At 52.6% G+C, this 14,513-nt stretch overlaps 1 protein-coding gene across 1 annotated transcript; it reads left to right on the top strand.

The window, feature by feature from the left end:
- The first annotated feature begins 3,807 nt into the window (after positions 1 to 3,807).
- VPS18 (VPS18 core subunit of CORVET and HOPS complexes) lies at positions 3,808 to 14,123 on the top strand. The gene is made up of 5 exons (XM_081087996.1): positions 3,808 to 4,211; positions 5,540 to 5,681; positions 8,960 to 9,051; positions 9,203 to 11,073; positions 11,973 to 14,123. The coding sequence occupies exons 1-5, from the start codon at positions 4,121 to 4,123 to the stop codon at positions 12,696 to 12,698; spliced, it is 2,922 nt and encodes a 973-aa protein (XP_080944122.1). The 5' UTR covers positions 3,808 to 4,120; the 3' UTR covers positions 12,699 to 14,123.
- The last annotated feature ends 390 nt before the right edge of the window (positions 14,124 to 14,513 follow it).

Here is a 14,513-nt window from a genome sequence, read left to right as displayed (position 1 = left end):
CCCCAAGCAGCTCTTCCTCCTCCTGGACTGTGGTGTCACTGCACTATCTGCCAGGTCTCCCAAGAGAAGCCCTACACTCTGCCACCGCCTCCCTCCACATCTAACCTGGCACTAAGTCCAGTAGGCCCTTCTCAGAAATGTCTCCCCAGAGTCTCCTAGTTCACTCGCTCTTTCTTCAGACTGGGACATCCCTCACCACCTCTCCTCTGCATCTGCCTCAGGTCTCGTCCTTTCTGATGTGGACTCCACCCAAACCACCACCCATCTTTCTAGAACCCACATCAGATGCTCTCATCCCAAACCAACGCCTTCTGAGGGCCCATTCAATGGCTTCCTCAAGCTGGCCACGGCCAATCCCGTATCCTACTCCATAGTGCTCCAGCTTTCCCCCCCCAAACTTCAAACATCACACTGCTTGCAGGCCTTTGCTCTTGGTTTTCTTTCTTTATTTCCTTTGTTAAATAGTTTATTGATTTTGCTTTTTATTTATTTATTTAAATTCTTTATTGTTGAAAGTATTACATATGTCTTCTTTTATCCCCATTGGCTTCTCCCCGGCCACTCCCATTCCCCTGATTTTGCTTTTTAGAGAGAGGGGCAGGGAAAGGGAGAGAAACAATGACGCGAGAGATTAACATTGATTGGCAGCTGCCTCCAGCATGTCCCCTACCAAGAATCGAACCTGCACAGGAGGACGCCCAACAAACTGAGCCACACCCCTCAAGGTGCCCTTGGTTTTCCTGAGCGGCACCTTGAAAGAAATCGTTTCTGTCTGATGCCTTTCCTTTTTTGCACTTGGAAATCAAGCATGCACTTCCAGTCCTAGATCAAACTCACCTGCTTTTGTATACCAACCCCCTCTCTCTCCCTCACCCAGCAGGCAGCCTTGCTCTGTCTCATGGCAACTACCACCTGGGTTCTGAGGGATAGGAGCTGTGGTGGATCTCTGTCTGTAACTGTGGGTTCCCTAAGGCACCTCTGCATTCCTGTGCTCAGCAAAGTTTGAGTAATTTCCCACAATCAGCTTCTGTTATATCAAAGCGGAATGTCCACATTTCATAATTAAGTGCCGGTAAGTGGCCAGGACAAGAAAAGCCATCGTAGCTCTTAGGGGGAGGTTGTGGTCCAGGGAGGAGGTGGATTTGAGAGTGACTGTCAGATTGAAGCCATATTTAGAGTTTATTGAGCATATGTTCTATGTTAGACATTTTGCTATAGCAGTGAACTTTCTCCTAGATCACTTCATTTACTCTTCAAAACAGACCTAGGTAATTATTGTATCTATTTCTGTAGATGAAGAAACAGAAGCTAAGAGCAATCAGATGTGCAGTGTCACAGCTAATGAGTGACTGGGGCCGGATAACAGGGCTGGTCTCTGGGCTCTTCGAAAGTCCAGCCCAAGGACTGAGTAATGAGTATGTGGAAGATGCTGTTGTAATCACCTCAACAGGGATCCAGTACGTACTGTGTCTACAGTAAGCAAGGCCCACTTAGGCCCCACCCCGCACATCCCAGAGAGCAGTGGAAAAGAGGGAGGCTTTAGAACAGCCAGGAGGTGGCTGGAAGGACTCTGTGTCCCTGAGAACACCCCCATGCCGACCAGTTCTGTGCATGGACGGGGACACACACACACACACTCTTTCCGCCAGTCCAGACCTGAGGAATCAGTTGGGCCTGCCTTTCTCAGCTTGCATTAGGGGCCTGGACGGCGTGCTTGGATTTGAATATTGCCTCCTGGCTTCCCACTTCCTGGTCACAGGACTTGGAACAAACTGTTCCACCATCTGAACTTCAGTTTCTGCTCTTGTTAGGTGGGGAAAGGAGCAGTGCCTACTTTGTAGTATTAGTGTGCACATAAAATGAAAGAGCAATTAGGAACTGAGTGTGGTGCGCGGCACATTGTCGGTAGTCAGTAAATGTATCTTGTATGATTATGTGACCTCTGGCTGGACCTGTTTGTTTCCCTAATGCAGATGCAGGTGATTTGGGGTGGGGCCTCACACAAGGAGCAGGACAGCTCTCTGGCTGGGATCGCTTTTCCCAGGCGGAGGCCGCCTCCCTGCTCCACCTCGCCTATGGAGCAGCGCCCCTGGCGGGGAGAGTGGCTCGCAGCCGCTGTTTTCGGGCAAGAGAAGGGAGACACGGGCGCGAAGGTAAGTTATCTCAGACGCAGAACCTGTCACCCCATCCTGGGCGGGGGCCACTCCAGGCCCAGAGAGCCCTCAGTGTGGGCTGGTGAGGGTCCAGTTCTCAGCGCCTGGCAGGGAAGTTCGGCAAAAGAAGCGTGACCACACAGAGTACTGTGCAAACCTGGAGCTTTTGAGAGTAAAGGGGGAGCTTTTAGTCATTACGCGGGGGCTACCGGTTAAAGCTGGGTGGGGGTGACTCTGTCCAAGAGCCTTCCTCACTTTAGCAAAGTAGAGTCCATGGGCCTCATCAAGAAACAGACTCCCACCCGGCCGGTGGTGGCTCAGTGGTTGAACACCCCACCCCCGTCTGGGCACTTGCACGAATTGCAGGCTGGATTCCCAGTGGGGGGAGTACAGGAGGCAGCCGATCAATGATTCTCTCTCATCACTGATCTCTCTCTCTCCTTCTTTCTTCTCTGAAATCAATAAAATTATTATTTTTTTTTTAAAAAAAAGAAACCGACTCTGAGTCACCTAGTCGGTGGAAGCAGGAAACCCAACTGCAGGCGCACCCGAACCCTTGCAGTTCTGTTATTTAGGACTCCACACCCACCTCCAACACTTGTCCCTGGTCCCTGCCAGGTTTTGGAGGTATTTGTTCCCGGCTCCTAGTGCAGCACTGCGGCCACATCTCTGGGTATGGCCCTGCGGTGGGTGCCCCAGAGCGGGAACGGAGCCTGGCACAGAGGGTGTGTTCATTTGTGAAACGGGTGACCTGAACAGATCCATCAACAGCGTTTCTAGCATTAATCATCTCCTTATTGGCCCATCGACCGTCAAGGGTGGTACTGTGCTTATTTATCCCTGTGAGCCCAGCACCTCGCCAGAGGCCAGGCACAGTAAGTTTTTGGTGGATGAGTGGATGGAAGCAGCCTGGCACCCCTTAGTTGTGCCTGGTCTTCGTTGCCTTCCTTTCTGGCCTCCCCCCACACCAAGGAGCCACCATAGAGCAGGTCAGAGGCAGGTTAGGTAGCACATGCCTTCCCGCAGGCTGGGGCACCCAGCTCCGCCACTGTCTGTAAGTGGGCCCTGGATGTGGGAGAAGAGATGAGGACCGCTTCCCTGCGCTTTGTGGAGGTAGGATCCAGACAGCGACTGGATTGAGGGACGGGACGTTCTCCTGGGGACCGAGGGCAGCGAGTTGTTTACAAAGGTGGGAGCGGAGCTGGGCGGGGAGGCTGAGCGGTCCAGCTGGGGGAGGAAAGCCGAGGCACGGAAGGTGGCAGGGACCCGCGAGGCTGCAGCCGGATGGCGCGGGGCAGGTCGGAGAAAGGGGCTGAGAAAGCCGGGATTCCCTCCTAGCGCCAAAGCCCGGAACTGCAGCGGGGTCTTGGAAGGGGAGGCTTGTGTTCAGCGAGGCCAATCCACACCCCGCGGGTCTCCAGTACCGACGCGTCCAGGCCTCTGCCCCACGCCGGGAACCGCAGCTGCACTCCGGCTCCCGCCCTCAGGGGAGGACTGGGTCCCGGCCCCGCCCAGGCCCCGCCCCCGCCCGCCCCCGCCCAGGCCCCGCCCCTCTCGCGGCGCCTCCCAGTGGCCGCGCCGCGAAGTTCCTGCGCCGGCGCACGTGAGGTTCTGAGAACCCGGAAGTTACGTTGTAGGCGCGCGTCCTGGGGGCGGGAGTCAGCTGAGCTACCGGGGCGAGGTTGCGATCACCTGGGCTCCACTAACGGGAGCCCGGGGTCTCTAGGCGGCGGGCGTGGGGTGCGGGACTGCGCCAGATCAAGGGGGAGCGCTCCTGAGCCACCTCGTTCTGTAAGGCGACAGCGAGAAGATCTCAGGCTTTTAAAGAGGAGGAGGGCGGCGGATCGCCAGGGTCTGTCCGATACCGGTGTAGGCTGGGGAGTCGCAGGCTCCAGGCGGGGCGACAGGGATCCCTGGGGGAAGCCCCGTTGTGATCCCTGGGGCGGCGAGTCCCCAGGCCAGGCACCATGGCGTCCATCCTGGACGAATACGAGGACTCGCTGTCCCGCTCGGCCGTCTTGCAGCCCGGCTGCCCCAGCGTGGGCATCCCGCACTCGGGTAAGGGAAGGGAGGGCGCCCTCTCAGCTCTCCTGGCACCTGCGGGGGCGGAGTGGGGAGGGTGGCTCCCAAGCTCGGGTTCGCCTCCTGGGCATGCAGTTTGGGTCTAGGCCCCTGGTTCTCCGCAGGCTCTCTTGGTGGTGGTCGAAGTTTGAAAGAGCAGTAAGAGCAGCCGCGTGATCTAGGCCCTGCCTCTAGGGTCCTTCTAAGAGGGAACTGGGACCCAGATAAGGAAGTAACTTGCCTGCAGGCTGCAGTTGGGAGGACTGAGAATAGGCTTCAAGATTCATCTGAGCCTGTGCTTTTCTCGAGGGTCTTTCCGGAGGTGGGAGGAAGAGAATGGGGAAAGAAACTGGTGAAAGGAGGATGTTGTAGGAGGAGGAGGGATGGTCCTAGAGCTAACTTTGTCCCTGAACAGGGGAAAATGAAGCATTTTAGGCCTTTGCTAGAGCTGGGTGAAGCCTGGCACTGAGGAGACATTTTTGTGGAAAGTAGTACAGAATTGGCAGCGGGGTCTGAAGTGCTGGGGGTTTTGAGCAGTGGTAAAGGAATGAAGTAAAGCCAGGGAGAAAGCAACTTCAGTTTGTTAACCAGCTGATTGGAACGGTTCTCCCAGGTTCCCTGTACCCTCATTTTTTTCTGGAGACTCGCTGAGAGCATTACTGCATGGGCAGGGAGGAGGGTAGAGAGTGAAGCTAGATGACTTTCATTGAGCTGGGGTTGCTGGGCCAAAGATTGATAAGGGAAAATGCCCAACCCTTCTCCCCGTCCCCTCCTCCCCCCATAACCATTGGGAGCAGGCACATCATAGCGTAACAGCATCCCAGGGAGGCAAAGAATCAATTCCACACTTCTGTCGGAAGTGTGGGAAGAGCCCAGGATCCCTAATGCAGAGGTGATTAGCAAACTACTTGACATACTGGTTTTTAACCAAGGCCCTGGGCAGGAATATCTTGGGAAAGTGGAGAGGAACACTGTTTTGTTGTTGTTAATCCTCACCCGAGGATACTTTTCCATTGATTTTTAGAGAGAGTGGAAGGGAGGGGTAGAGACAGAGAGAGAAACGTCGATGTGAGAGAGACACATTGATTGGTTGTTTCCCGCACTCTCCTTGACCAGGGCCGCTCCCTGACCAGGGCCAGGGATCAAGCCTGCAACCGGGGTATGTGCCCTTGACTGGAAATGAACCTGCAACCCTTTAGTCCGCAGGCCAACACTCTGTCCACTGAGCCAGACGGGCTAAGGCAGGAGCACTGTTTTTTGTTGTTGTTTCTTGCCTTCCTTCCATCTCTTCCATAGCTAACCTTTTCTTTGCTTCTCACCTGTAGGGTATGTGAATGCCCAGCTAGAAAAAGAAGTGCCCATCTTCACGAAGCAGCGCATTGACTTTACGCCTTCCGAGCGCATCACCAGTCTTGTCGTCGCCTGCAATCAGCTCTGCATGAGCCTGGGCAAGGACACACTGCTCCGGTAAGTGAGGGCCAAGATATATAGGAATAGGGAGTGGAATGGTGATATTTTGGGACTGTTTACTAACTCATGCCTTTCTACTTCTCTAGGCAGGTGAAACAGGGGATTTGGAATTTCCAGGAAATATTCTCCCCAAAGAGAACCAATGTAGTGTGGTAGTTAAGAATACGGTAGACCTGGATTCAGATCCTAGCTCTACCACTTACCAGCTCTGGAATCTTGAGCAAGTCAGCTAGTCTTTCTAAATGTGTCCCTTCATCTGTTACAGATAACACCAACCCACCAATTAGTCACATGGGTCAGTGGAACTGTCTAGAATCCTGAATAAATCCACTCTAAAGGGAAATAATGGTCTGGCTGGCATGGCTCAGTGGTTGAACGTCAACCTATGAACCAGGAGGTCATGGTTCGATTCCCGGTCAGAGCATATGCCTGGGTTGCGGGCTCGATCCCCAGTGTGGGGGATGCAGGAGGCAGCTGATCAGTGATTCTCTGTCATCATTGATGTTTCTATCTCTCTCTCCATTCCTCTCTGAAATCAATAAAAGTATATTTTAAAAAATGGAAATAATGTATCTTAATAAAGCTGGAAATATATACATATATAAATTGACAAAGGTATTAGCAAATTTGTTTATCTATCTGGAATAACCACCTGGGATAAAACAGCTAAACCTCTGTGTCACAGAAATGAATTCTAGGTGAAATAGTTATTTAAATATAAAATATAAACAATGCACCCTGGCCCTAGCCGGTTTGGCTTAGTGGAGACTGTCAGCCTGCCAACCGAAGGGTCCCGGTTCACTTCTAGTCAAGGGCACATGCCGGCATTGCGGGCTCCGTCCCCAGTAGGAGACGTGCAGGAGGCAGCCGATCAGTGATTCTCTCATCACTGATGTTTCTTTCTTTCTTTTTTTTAAATATATTTTATTGATTTTTTTACAGAGAGGAAGGGAGAGAGATAGAGAGCTAGAAACATCGATGAGAGAGAAACATGGATCAGCTGCCTCCCGCACATCTCCCACTGGGGGTGTGCCCGCAACCCAGGCACATGCCCTTGACCGGAATCGAACCCGGGGACCCCTCAGTCCGCAGGCCGACGCTCTATCCACTGAGCCAAACCGGTTTCAGCGATGTTTCTATCTCTCTCTCTTCTCTGAAATCAATAAAAATATACATTAAAAATAAATAAATAAATAAAAATAAACAATGCACCCTGGCTGGTGTGGCTTTGTTGGTTGGAGTGTTGTCCTGTCGTCCCGTGCGCCAAAAAGATGGCAAGTTTGATTCCTGGTCAGGGCACATACCCAGATCGTGGGGGTTTGATCTCCAATCGGGGCGCATACTGGAGGCAACTGATAGATGTTTCTCTCACATCAGTGTTTCTCTCTTTCTCTCTCCTGTTCTCCCTTCCTCTCTCTAAACATATTCTCAGATGAGGATTTATTTTTTTAACATTTTTATTTATTTCAGAGAGGAAGGGAGAGGGAGAAAGAGATAGATACCTCAATGATGAGAGAGGATCACTGAGTCACATCAACCAGGCAGGTGAGGATTTTTTAAAAAAAGAATATTTAATAAATTTCTAGGTTCTTGGGCTGGAGGAAGGTCTTCTTACTTAAGTTAAAAAATCCAGATGCCAAAAGCAAAAGATATAATTGATTGCGTAGTAATTGCTGTTGTGACAAAACAAAAACAAAAAAGCATATGAGTCAGTTCAAGACAAAAGATGGTGGGAAAATAATGTTTTTCCACATGACTAACAATTTACATCTTTGTTTCTTAACAAGCCCTTACAAATTAATAAGACAATTTAGTAGCAAAGGGAGAGCAAAGAATATAAACAAGCAGTTCACAGAAGAGGAACTCCAAATTTCCACTAAACATCTGAAAAAATTTTAACTTCTGGGAATTCACATTAAAATAACACTAAGATGCCATTTAAAAAAAGCGATCAGGTTGGCAAAAATTAAAAACAGTAATACGTGGTGCTGGTGAAGATGCACAGAAATTGCCTCTCATACATTGCTGGTGAGAGTATAAATTGCCACTATCTTTTGGAAAAATAATTGGCAATGTCTGTTAAAATCTGAAATTATAACTGACCCAGAAGTCCCATTTTGGGGAATACATAACTATAGGAAAAAAGGGACCAGTCTGCAAGGATATAAATTCAAGGATATTGATTGCACCATTATTTATTTATTTATTTTGTTAATCCTCATCTGAAGATATTTTTTCATTGCTTTTCAGAGAGAGTAAAAGGAAGGGAAGGAGGGAAAGAGAGAGACTGAAACATTGATCTGAGAGAGCACATCAGCTAGTTGCCTCCTGCATGCACCCTGACCATGGGCGGGGAACAAACCCACAGATGAGGTACGAGGTACATGCCCTTGACCGGGAATCGAACCTGAGACCCTCCAGTGCCAGACTGGTGCTCTAGCCACTGAGCAACACCTGGCCAGGATGCTGGCCGCATTATCTCTGGTAGGAAAAACTGCACATGAACTGAATGGTTACCAACAGGAAAATGATGATTAAATTATGGTTGAGCCATAAAAGGAATATTATGCAGTTATTAAAATGAGTTAGAGCTGTATCCGTTGATTCAGTGAATGCTCATGAAATATCTAAGTGAGAAAAGCAAATTATAAAGTAATGTGCACACACACACTATAAAGTTATTTTTGTAAAAATTGACAAAACAACACTATATTATAAATATGGAGAAAGATGTTAACATCAGTTTTCTCTGTTGGGAATGATAGGTTTGAGAAGAAAATCATTAGCTTTTTCTTTATACATCTTTACATTGATTTCTTTAGTTAGAATGGGCATATAATTTGAAAAGAATCTAATAAGGGAAATATAATTCAAACAGGAGCACTCCTCAAGGTTATTGTGAAGATTGAGAGCATACCAGGTTAAGCTCTTGGCATGGTGCTTGATATATAGAAAGTACTCAGTAACCATTAGCTACAATTTGTTGTTCATTTTTTACCCCAGGAGTCTGGGACACCCCTGCTCATTTTCCTGGGAGCACTGGAGATCTGTTGAGTAGAGGGAAAAGATTCCTGCTTAGTGGACTTCTCAAAATGAGGTTCGGGAATTCTCAGCTGAGGGTTAAGGACCCTGCCTATGCTTCGAGTTCCCTTGGGATTGTATTCAGAGTTTTATGTGAATACGTAGATTTCAGGGAAGAAAGGCTGTGGCTTTCATCAAATTATAAAGAGGTCTGTCATTCGAGAAAAGGATCTGCCCTCCTCTTGTCCTGACAGCATTGACTTGGGCAAGGCAAATGAACCCAACCACGTGGAGCTGGGGCGCAAGGATGATGCCAAAGTTCACAAGATGTTCCTGGACCATACTGGTAAGTGGTGATGGAGGTCGGAGATGGAGGGTGGCGGGGCTGAGGTAAGTCACTGCCTGGATGAATGGGATCTGAGGGTGGCGGGGGCAAGGAGGAGGCAGAGGGTGGGAATAGCGGCAACTCCAGGATGCCATGCCCTCCCCTGTTCCAGGCTTTCACCTGCTAATTGCTCTGAGCAGCACCGAGGTCCTTTATGTGAACCGTAATGGACAGAAGGTACGGCCACTGGCACGCTGGAAGGGGCAGCTGGTGGAGAGTGTGGGCTGGAACAAGGCACTGGGCACCGAGAGCAGCACAGGCCCCATCCTGGTGGGCACTGCCCAAGGCCAGATCTTCGAAGCAGAGCTCTCAGCCAGCGAGGGTGGGCTTTTCGGCCCTGCCCCAGATCTCTACTTCCGTCCATTATACGTTCTAAATGAGGAGGGGGGCCCCGCACCCGTGTGCTCCCTGGAGGCCGAGCGGGGCCCTGATGGGCGTGCCTTTGTTATCGCCACCACGCGGCAGCGCCTCTTCCAGTTCATAGGCCGAACAGCAGAGGGAGCTGAGGCACAGGGCTTCTTGGGGCTCTTTGCTGCCTACACTGACCACCCACCCCCATTCCGTGAGTTCCCCAGCAGTCTGGGCTACAGCGAGTTGGCCTTCTATACCCCGAAATTGCGCTCTGCACCACGGGCCTTCGCCTGGATGATGGGGGACGGCGTGTTGTATGGAGCATTGGACCACGGGCGTCCCGACTCCCTGCTGAGTGAGGAGCGAGTCTGGGAATACCCGGAAGGGGTGGGTCCTGGAGCCAGCCCACCCCTGGCCATTGTCCTGACCCAGTTCCACTTCCTGCTCCTGCTGGCGGACCGGGTGGAGGCCGTGTGCACGCTGACCGGACAGGTGGTGCTGCGGGACCACTTCCTGGAGAAGTTCGGGCCACTGAGGCACATGGTGAAGGACTCCTCTACGGGCCACCTGTGGGCCTACACCGAGCGGGCCGTCTTCCGCTACCACGTGCAGCGGGAGGCCCGGGATGTCTGGCGCACCTACCTGGACATGAACCGCTTTGACCTGGCCAAAGAGTATTGTCGAGAGCGGCCTGACTGCCTGGACACCGTCCTGGCTCGGGAGGCTGATTTCTGCTTTAATCAGCGACGCTACCTCGAGAGCGCCCGCTGCTATGCCCTGACCCAGAGCTACTTTGAGGAGATTGCCCTCAAGTTCTTGGAGGCCCGACAGGAGGAGGCTTTGGTTGAGTTCTTGCAGCGAAAACTGGCCGGTTTGAAGCCAGCCGAGCGTACCCAGGCCACGCTGCTGACGACCTGGCTGACCGAGCTCTACCTGAGCCGGCTCGGGGCTCTGCAGGGCGACCCGGAGGCCCTGAACCTCTACCGGGAAACACGGGAGCGCTTCCGTGCCTTCCTCAGCAGCCCCCGCCACAAGGAGTGGCTCTTCGCCAGCAGAGCCTCCATCCACGAGCTGCTGGCCAGCCACGGGGACACAGAACACATGGTGTACTTTGCTGTGATCATGCAGGACTACGAGCGGGTGGTGGCATACCACTGCCAGCATGAGGCCTATGAGGAGGCCCTGGCAGTGCTTGCCCGCCACCGGGACCCCCAGCTCTTCTACAAGTTCTCGCCCATCCTCATCCGTCACATCCCCCGTCAGCTGGTGGATGCCTGGATTGAGATGGGCAGCCGGCTGGATGCCCGGCAACTCATCCCTGCCTTGGTGAACTACAGCCAGGGTGGTGAGGCCCAGCAGGTGAGCCAGGCCATCCGCTACATGGAGTTCTGTGTGAACGTGCTGGGCGAGACTGAGCAGGCCATTCACAATTACCTGCTGTCGCTGTATGCCCGAGGCCAGCCAGCCTCGCTGCTGGCCTACCTTGAGCAGGCTGGGGCCAGCCCACACCGTGTGCACTACGACCTCAAGTATGCGCTGCGGCTCTGCGCTGAGCATGGCCACCACCGTGCTTGTGTCCATGTCTACAAGGTCCTGGAGCTGTATGAGGAGGCGGTGGACCTGGCCTTGCAGGTGAGCCCATGAGTCTTGACGCCATCTAAGAGAGGGGCCTGGAGAGCAATAACTTCAATGGTGAAGGGTTGGAGAGGTGGCTGTGGCTAGGGTGTGCTGGCTTCCTTTGTGGAGAGGTGCTGTAGTAGGCTAAGAACAGGGACTCCGAAGTTAGGATTTGAATTTTGATTCTGCCACTTTCTAAGCTGTGTGACCTCAGGCTAGTTCTCAACCTCTCTGTGCCTCAGATTATTCATCCAGAGAAGAGAAGTATAGTACTTCCCTCATAGGGTTTATGAAAGTACTGTATAGGAAAAGCACTCAGAACAGTGCCTGTTGCTTAGGTAAGTTCTGTATACATGCTAGCTATTGTATTATGGTCACAATTACAGAAGGACATTTCTCAAATCAGGAATTATTACCTAAAGGACTTACTGAACGTCTGAAAGTAGGGCCCTAAAAATCTGAATTTTGATTATGTTCCCCAGGTGATTTTTAAAAAAAATATATTTTATTGATTTTTTACAGAGAAGAAGGGAGAGAGATAGTTAGAAACATCGATGAGAGAGAAACATTGATCAGCTGCCTCCTGTACACCTCCCACTGGGGATGTGCCCGCAACCAAGGTACATGCCCTTGACCGGAATCGAACCCGGGACCTTTCAGTTTGCAGGCTGATGCTCTATCCACTGAGCCAAACCGGTTACGGCCCCAGGTGATTTTTAAATTCGCTAAAATTGAAGCCCACCGTCATAAGCAGCTTTTACAGAGCTGTGAGGGGACAGGCCCGCCACTGAGGGAGGTTTCTAGCTTGGCTCCCAGAGGCTCCTCCTCAGGCCCAGGGGCTCCCTAGTCTCTCCCACAGTCACTATCCTGGGTGGGGAGGAGGCTTGGCCCTAACACTCGTGGTTACCCCACAGGTGGATGTGGACCTGGCCAAGCAGTGTGCTGATTTGCCCGAGGAAGACGAGGAACTTCGCAAGAAGCTGTGGCTGAAGATTGCACGGCACGTGGTGCAGGAGGAGGAAGACGTGCAGACCGCTATGGCCTGCCTGGCCAGCTGCCCCCTGCTCAAGATTGAGGATGTGCTTCCCTTCTTTCCTGACTTCGTCACCATTGACCACTTTAAGGAGGCAATCTGCAGCTCCCTAAAGGCCTACAACCACCACATCCAGGAGCTACAGCGGGAGATGGAAGAGGCCACAGCCAGCGCCCAGCGCATCCGGCGAGATCTGCAGGAGCTGCGGGGCCGCTACGGCACCGTGGAACCCCAGGACAAATGTGCCACCTGCGACTTCCCCCTGCTCAACCGCCCTTTTTACCTCTTCCTCTGTGGCCACATGTTCCATGCGGACTGCCTGCTGCAGGCTGTCCGGCCTGGCCTGCCGGCCTACAAGCAGGCCCGGCTGGAGGAGTTGCAGCGAAAGCTGGGGGCTGCTCCACCCCCCACCAAGGGCTCTGCCCGGGCAAAGGAGGCCGAGGGTGGGGCTGCTGCTGTGGGGCCAAGCCGGGAACAACTCAAGGCTGACCTAGATGAACTGGTGGCGGCTGAGTGTGTGTACTGTGGGGAGCTGATGATTCGCTCTATCGACCGGCCCTTCATCGACCCCCAGCGCTATGAGGAGGAGCACCTCAGTTGGCTGTAGGAGGTTGTTGCCCCTCCTAGGCGGGCGGGCAGTCAAGCACAGCTACTTGCCGGCTCTTAGGAAGGCCACGTGAGAGGGCTGCTGCTAGGCTATGGCTGTGGGAGGGGGTGGAGTTATAGCCGTTGCCCATGGGGTATCAGCTCTGAGTGCGCCTGCCCACTGCTCATGCTGTTCTTCAGGGCTGCCTTAGAGCTGCTGTTACACCAGGCCGTCAGCCTGCCTCCCAGAAGAGGGCATTAGCTGGAGAGGTCACAGTTCTCATCGCCTTCCTATCCCCTCAGCATCTAGCAGCTCGGCTTCCCTTTTCACTCTCCGCACACTTCCTGTTCAGCTTCTAGAGCACGAGTACCATTCTTCCTTCTCACTCCGTGCCTCTTCTCTCTCAGAGGAAGCCCTCTCTTCTGTCTGCCCCCAGGCCCCAGAAGTGAAAAGAAACCCCTCCAAGTCCTGGGCATGGGGGCTGGGCAACGTAGTGCTGATGGTGGGTGTGGTCTTGTGCACACTGTTTGGTGTTCCACTGTCAGGGTGCCCTGGGCAGAGGCCTCATGGAGGACAGTGGGAGCTGGTGATGGGGTGGAGAACATTAAACGGCATTGCACTAGTGGCTTGAGCTAGAGGCTTGTGGTGATGCTGGGCTGAGTAGTGCAGGCCCAGGAGCGGTGGGGGTGGGGGGACACGGGGAGGCAACCTGGGTCCTGTATGCTTTCAAGCCTTGGCCCTGTGTCTTCACCTGGGAGTGTGACAGGGTGATTTTGCCTGTCCCTTCACTCTGTCCTCTGATTATTGGCTTCTGTTGGAAATTACCACCCATCATCCTGTTTGGAACAGGGGCTGTTCTTCCCTTTTGCCAGCAGGTGGTGCTGCTCCCCACAGAATCCTTTGCATGCAGGCTGTTGGAGGTGCCGATTTCTCACTCCACCTCTGCTTCCTCATTCTGCTCCTTCCCCAGTTGTCCAAGCATTTTCTGGGTGTCTCCGTTACCTAACCATGAATCTAAGCTCCTCATCCCTCCTCCCTCCATTAGTCCTTACAAATGCTGGATTCTACTTGCCCCTCTCTACCAGCTGGGATCCCTGAGTGCCCAGGTGCTGCCCATCTTTGATACTGCCCTATCACTGTCTGGCATTTAACCCTAGTGTTGAGGTCCAACATGGAGGTGAGAGTGCCATGGCCACCATTCATGGCATTTGGCAGATAGGTTTTTTTCTGTCTAGCTCCTGTAACCTGCCCCTCCCCCCAGGTTACACTTCTTTAGTTGTGGCTGGTAGCTAAGCCACAACTAAGGATTCTTAGAGCGGGGCCTTCCTGTGACATCAGCTGAACACCCTTTGCTCCTAACGCTGGTGTCCACAGTCCACTGCCCGGTCTATGGGTGTGGTCTGTTAGCTGCCAGATTGAAATAAAATAACAAGTGAGTGTTCCTGGAATCAGGCTGGGGTCAAGGCACCTGGCTGGTGTCTGCAGTCTTTTCTTTCTCCCCTGCGGCCAAATCCTCTTCCAAGACTTATCTCCTGCAGTCCCGGTGGAATCTTGCCCAGCTGAGTTCCCCAACCACTAGAACAACAGCGGGGCCTCTGCCAACTTACAGGGCTGGAAGCTGCCTCTTTGATGAGCCTCAGATTCCCTATGTTCCCCCAGAAGCAAGAGTGGGAGTAAATATGTGTGTGTGTGTTGGGGGGGGGGGGTGTCTCACTGGGTAAGTAGAGGACATCAGAATCCTGTTCTTTCCACCATTCCGGGAAGATTTGGAAGGCTCCTACTCTCTCTCCCCATGTGGCCTAAGGCTCTCCTCACGCCTAGACTCAGTAGAGGACT

Source organism: Myotis nattereri (assembly GCF_964212035.1).
Source record: "Myotis nattereri genome assembly, chromosome: 1".
NCBI classification, from domain to species: Eukaryota; Metazoa; Chordata; class Mammalia; order Chiroptera; family Vespertilionidae; genus Myotis; species Myotis nattereri.
The sequence above is the reverse complement of the archived record's forward strand: the minus strand, read 5'-3'. Positions and strand labels throughout refer to the sequence as shown.

Coding starts and splice junctions, on each gene's coding strand:
- VPS18 (XM_081087996.1), top strand. CDS start 4,121: ATGGCGTCCATCCTGGACGAATACGAGGACTCGCTGTCCCGCTCGGCC. Junction 5,682..8,959: donor GGCAAGGACACACTGCTCCG/GTAAGTGAGGGC, acceptor TTGTCCTGACAG/CATTGACTTGGGCAAGGCAA. Junction 9,052..9,202: donor GATGTTCCTGGACCATACTG/GTAAGTGGTGAT, acceptor CCCCTGTTCCAG/GCTTTCACCTGCTAATTGCT.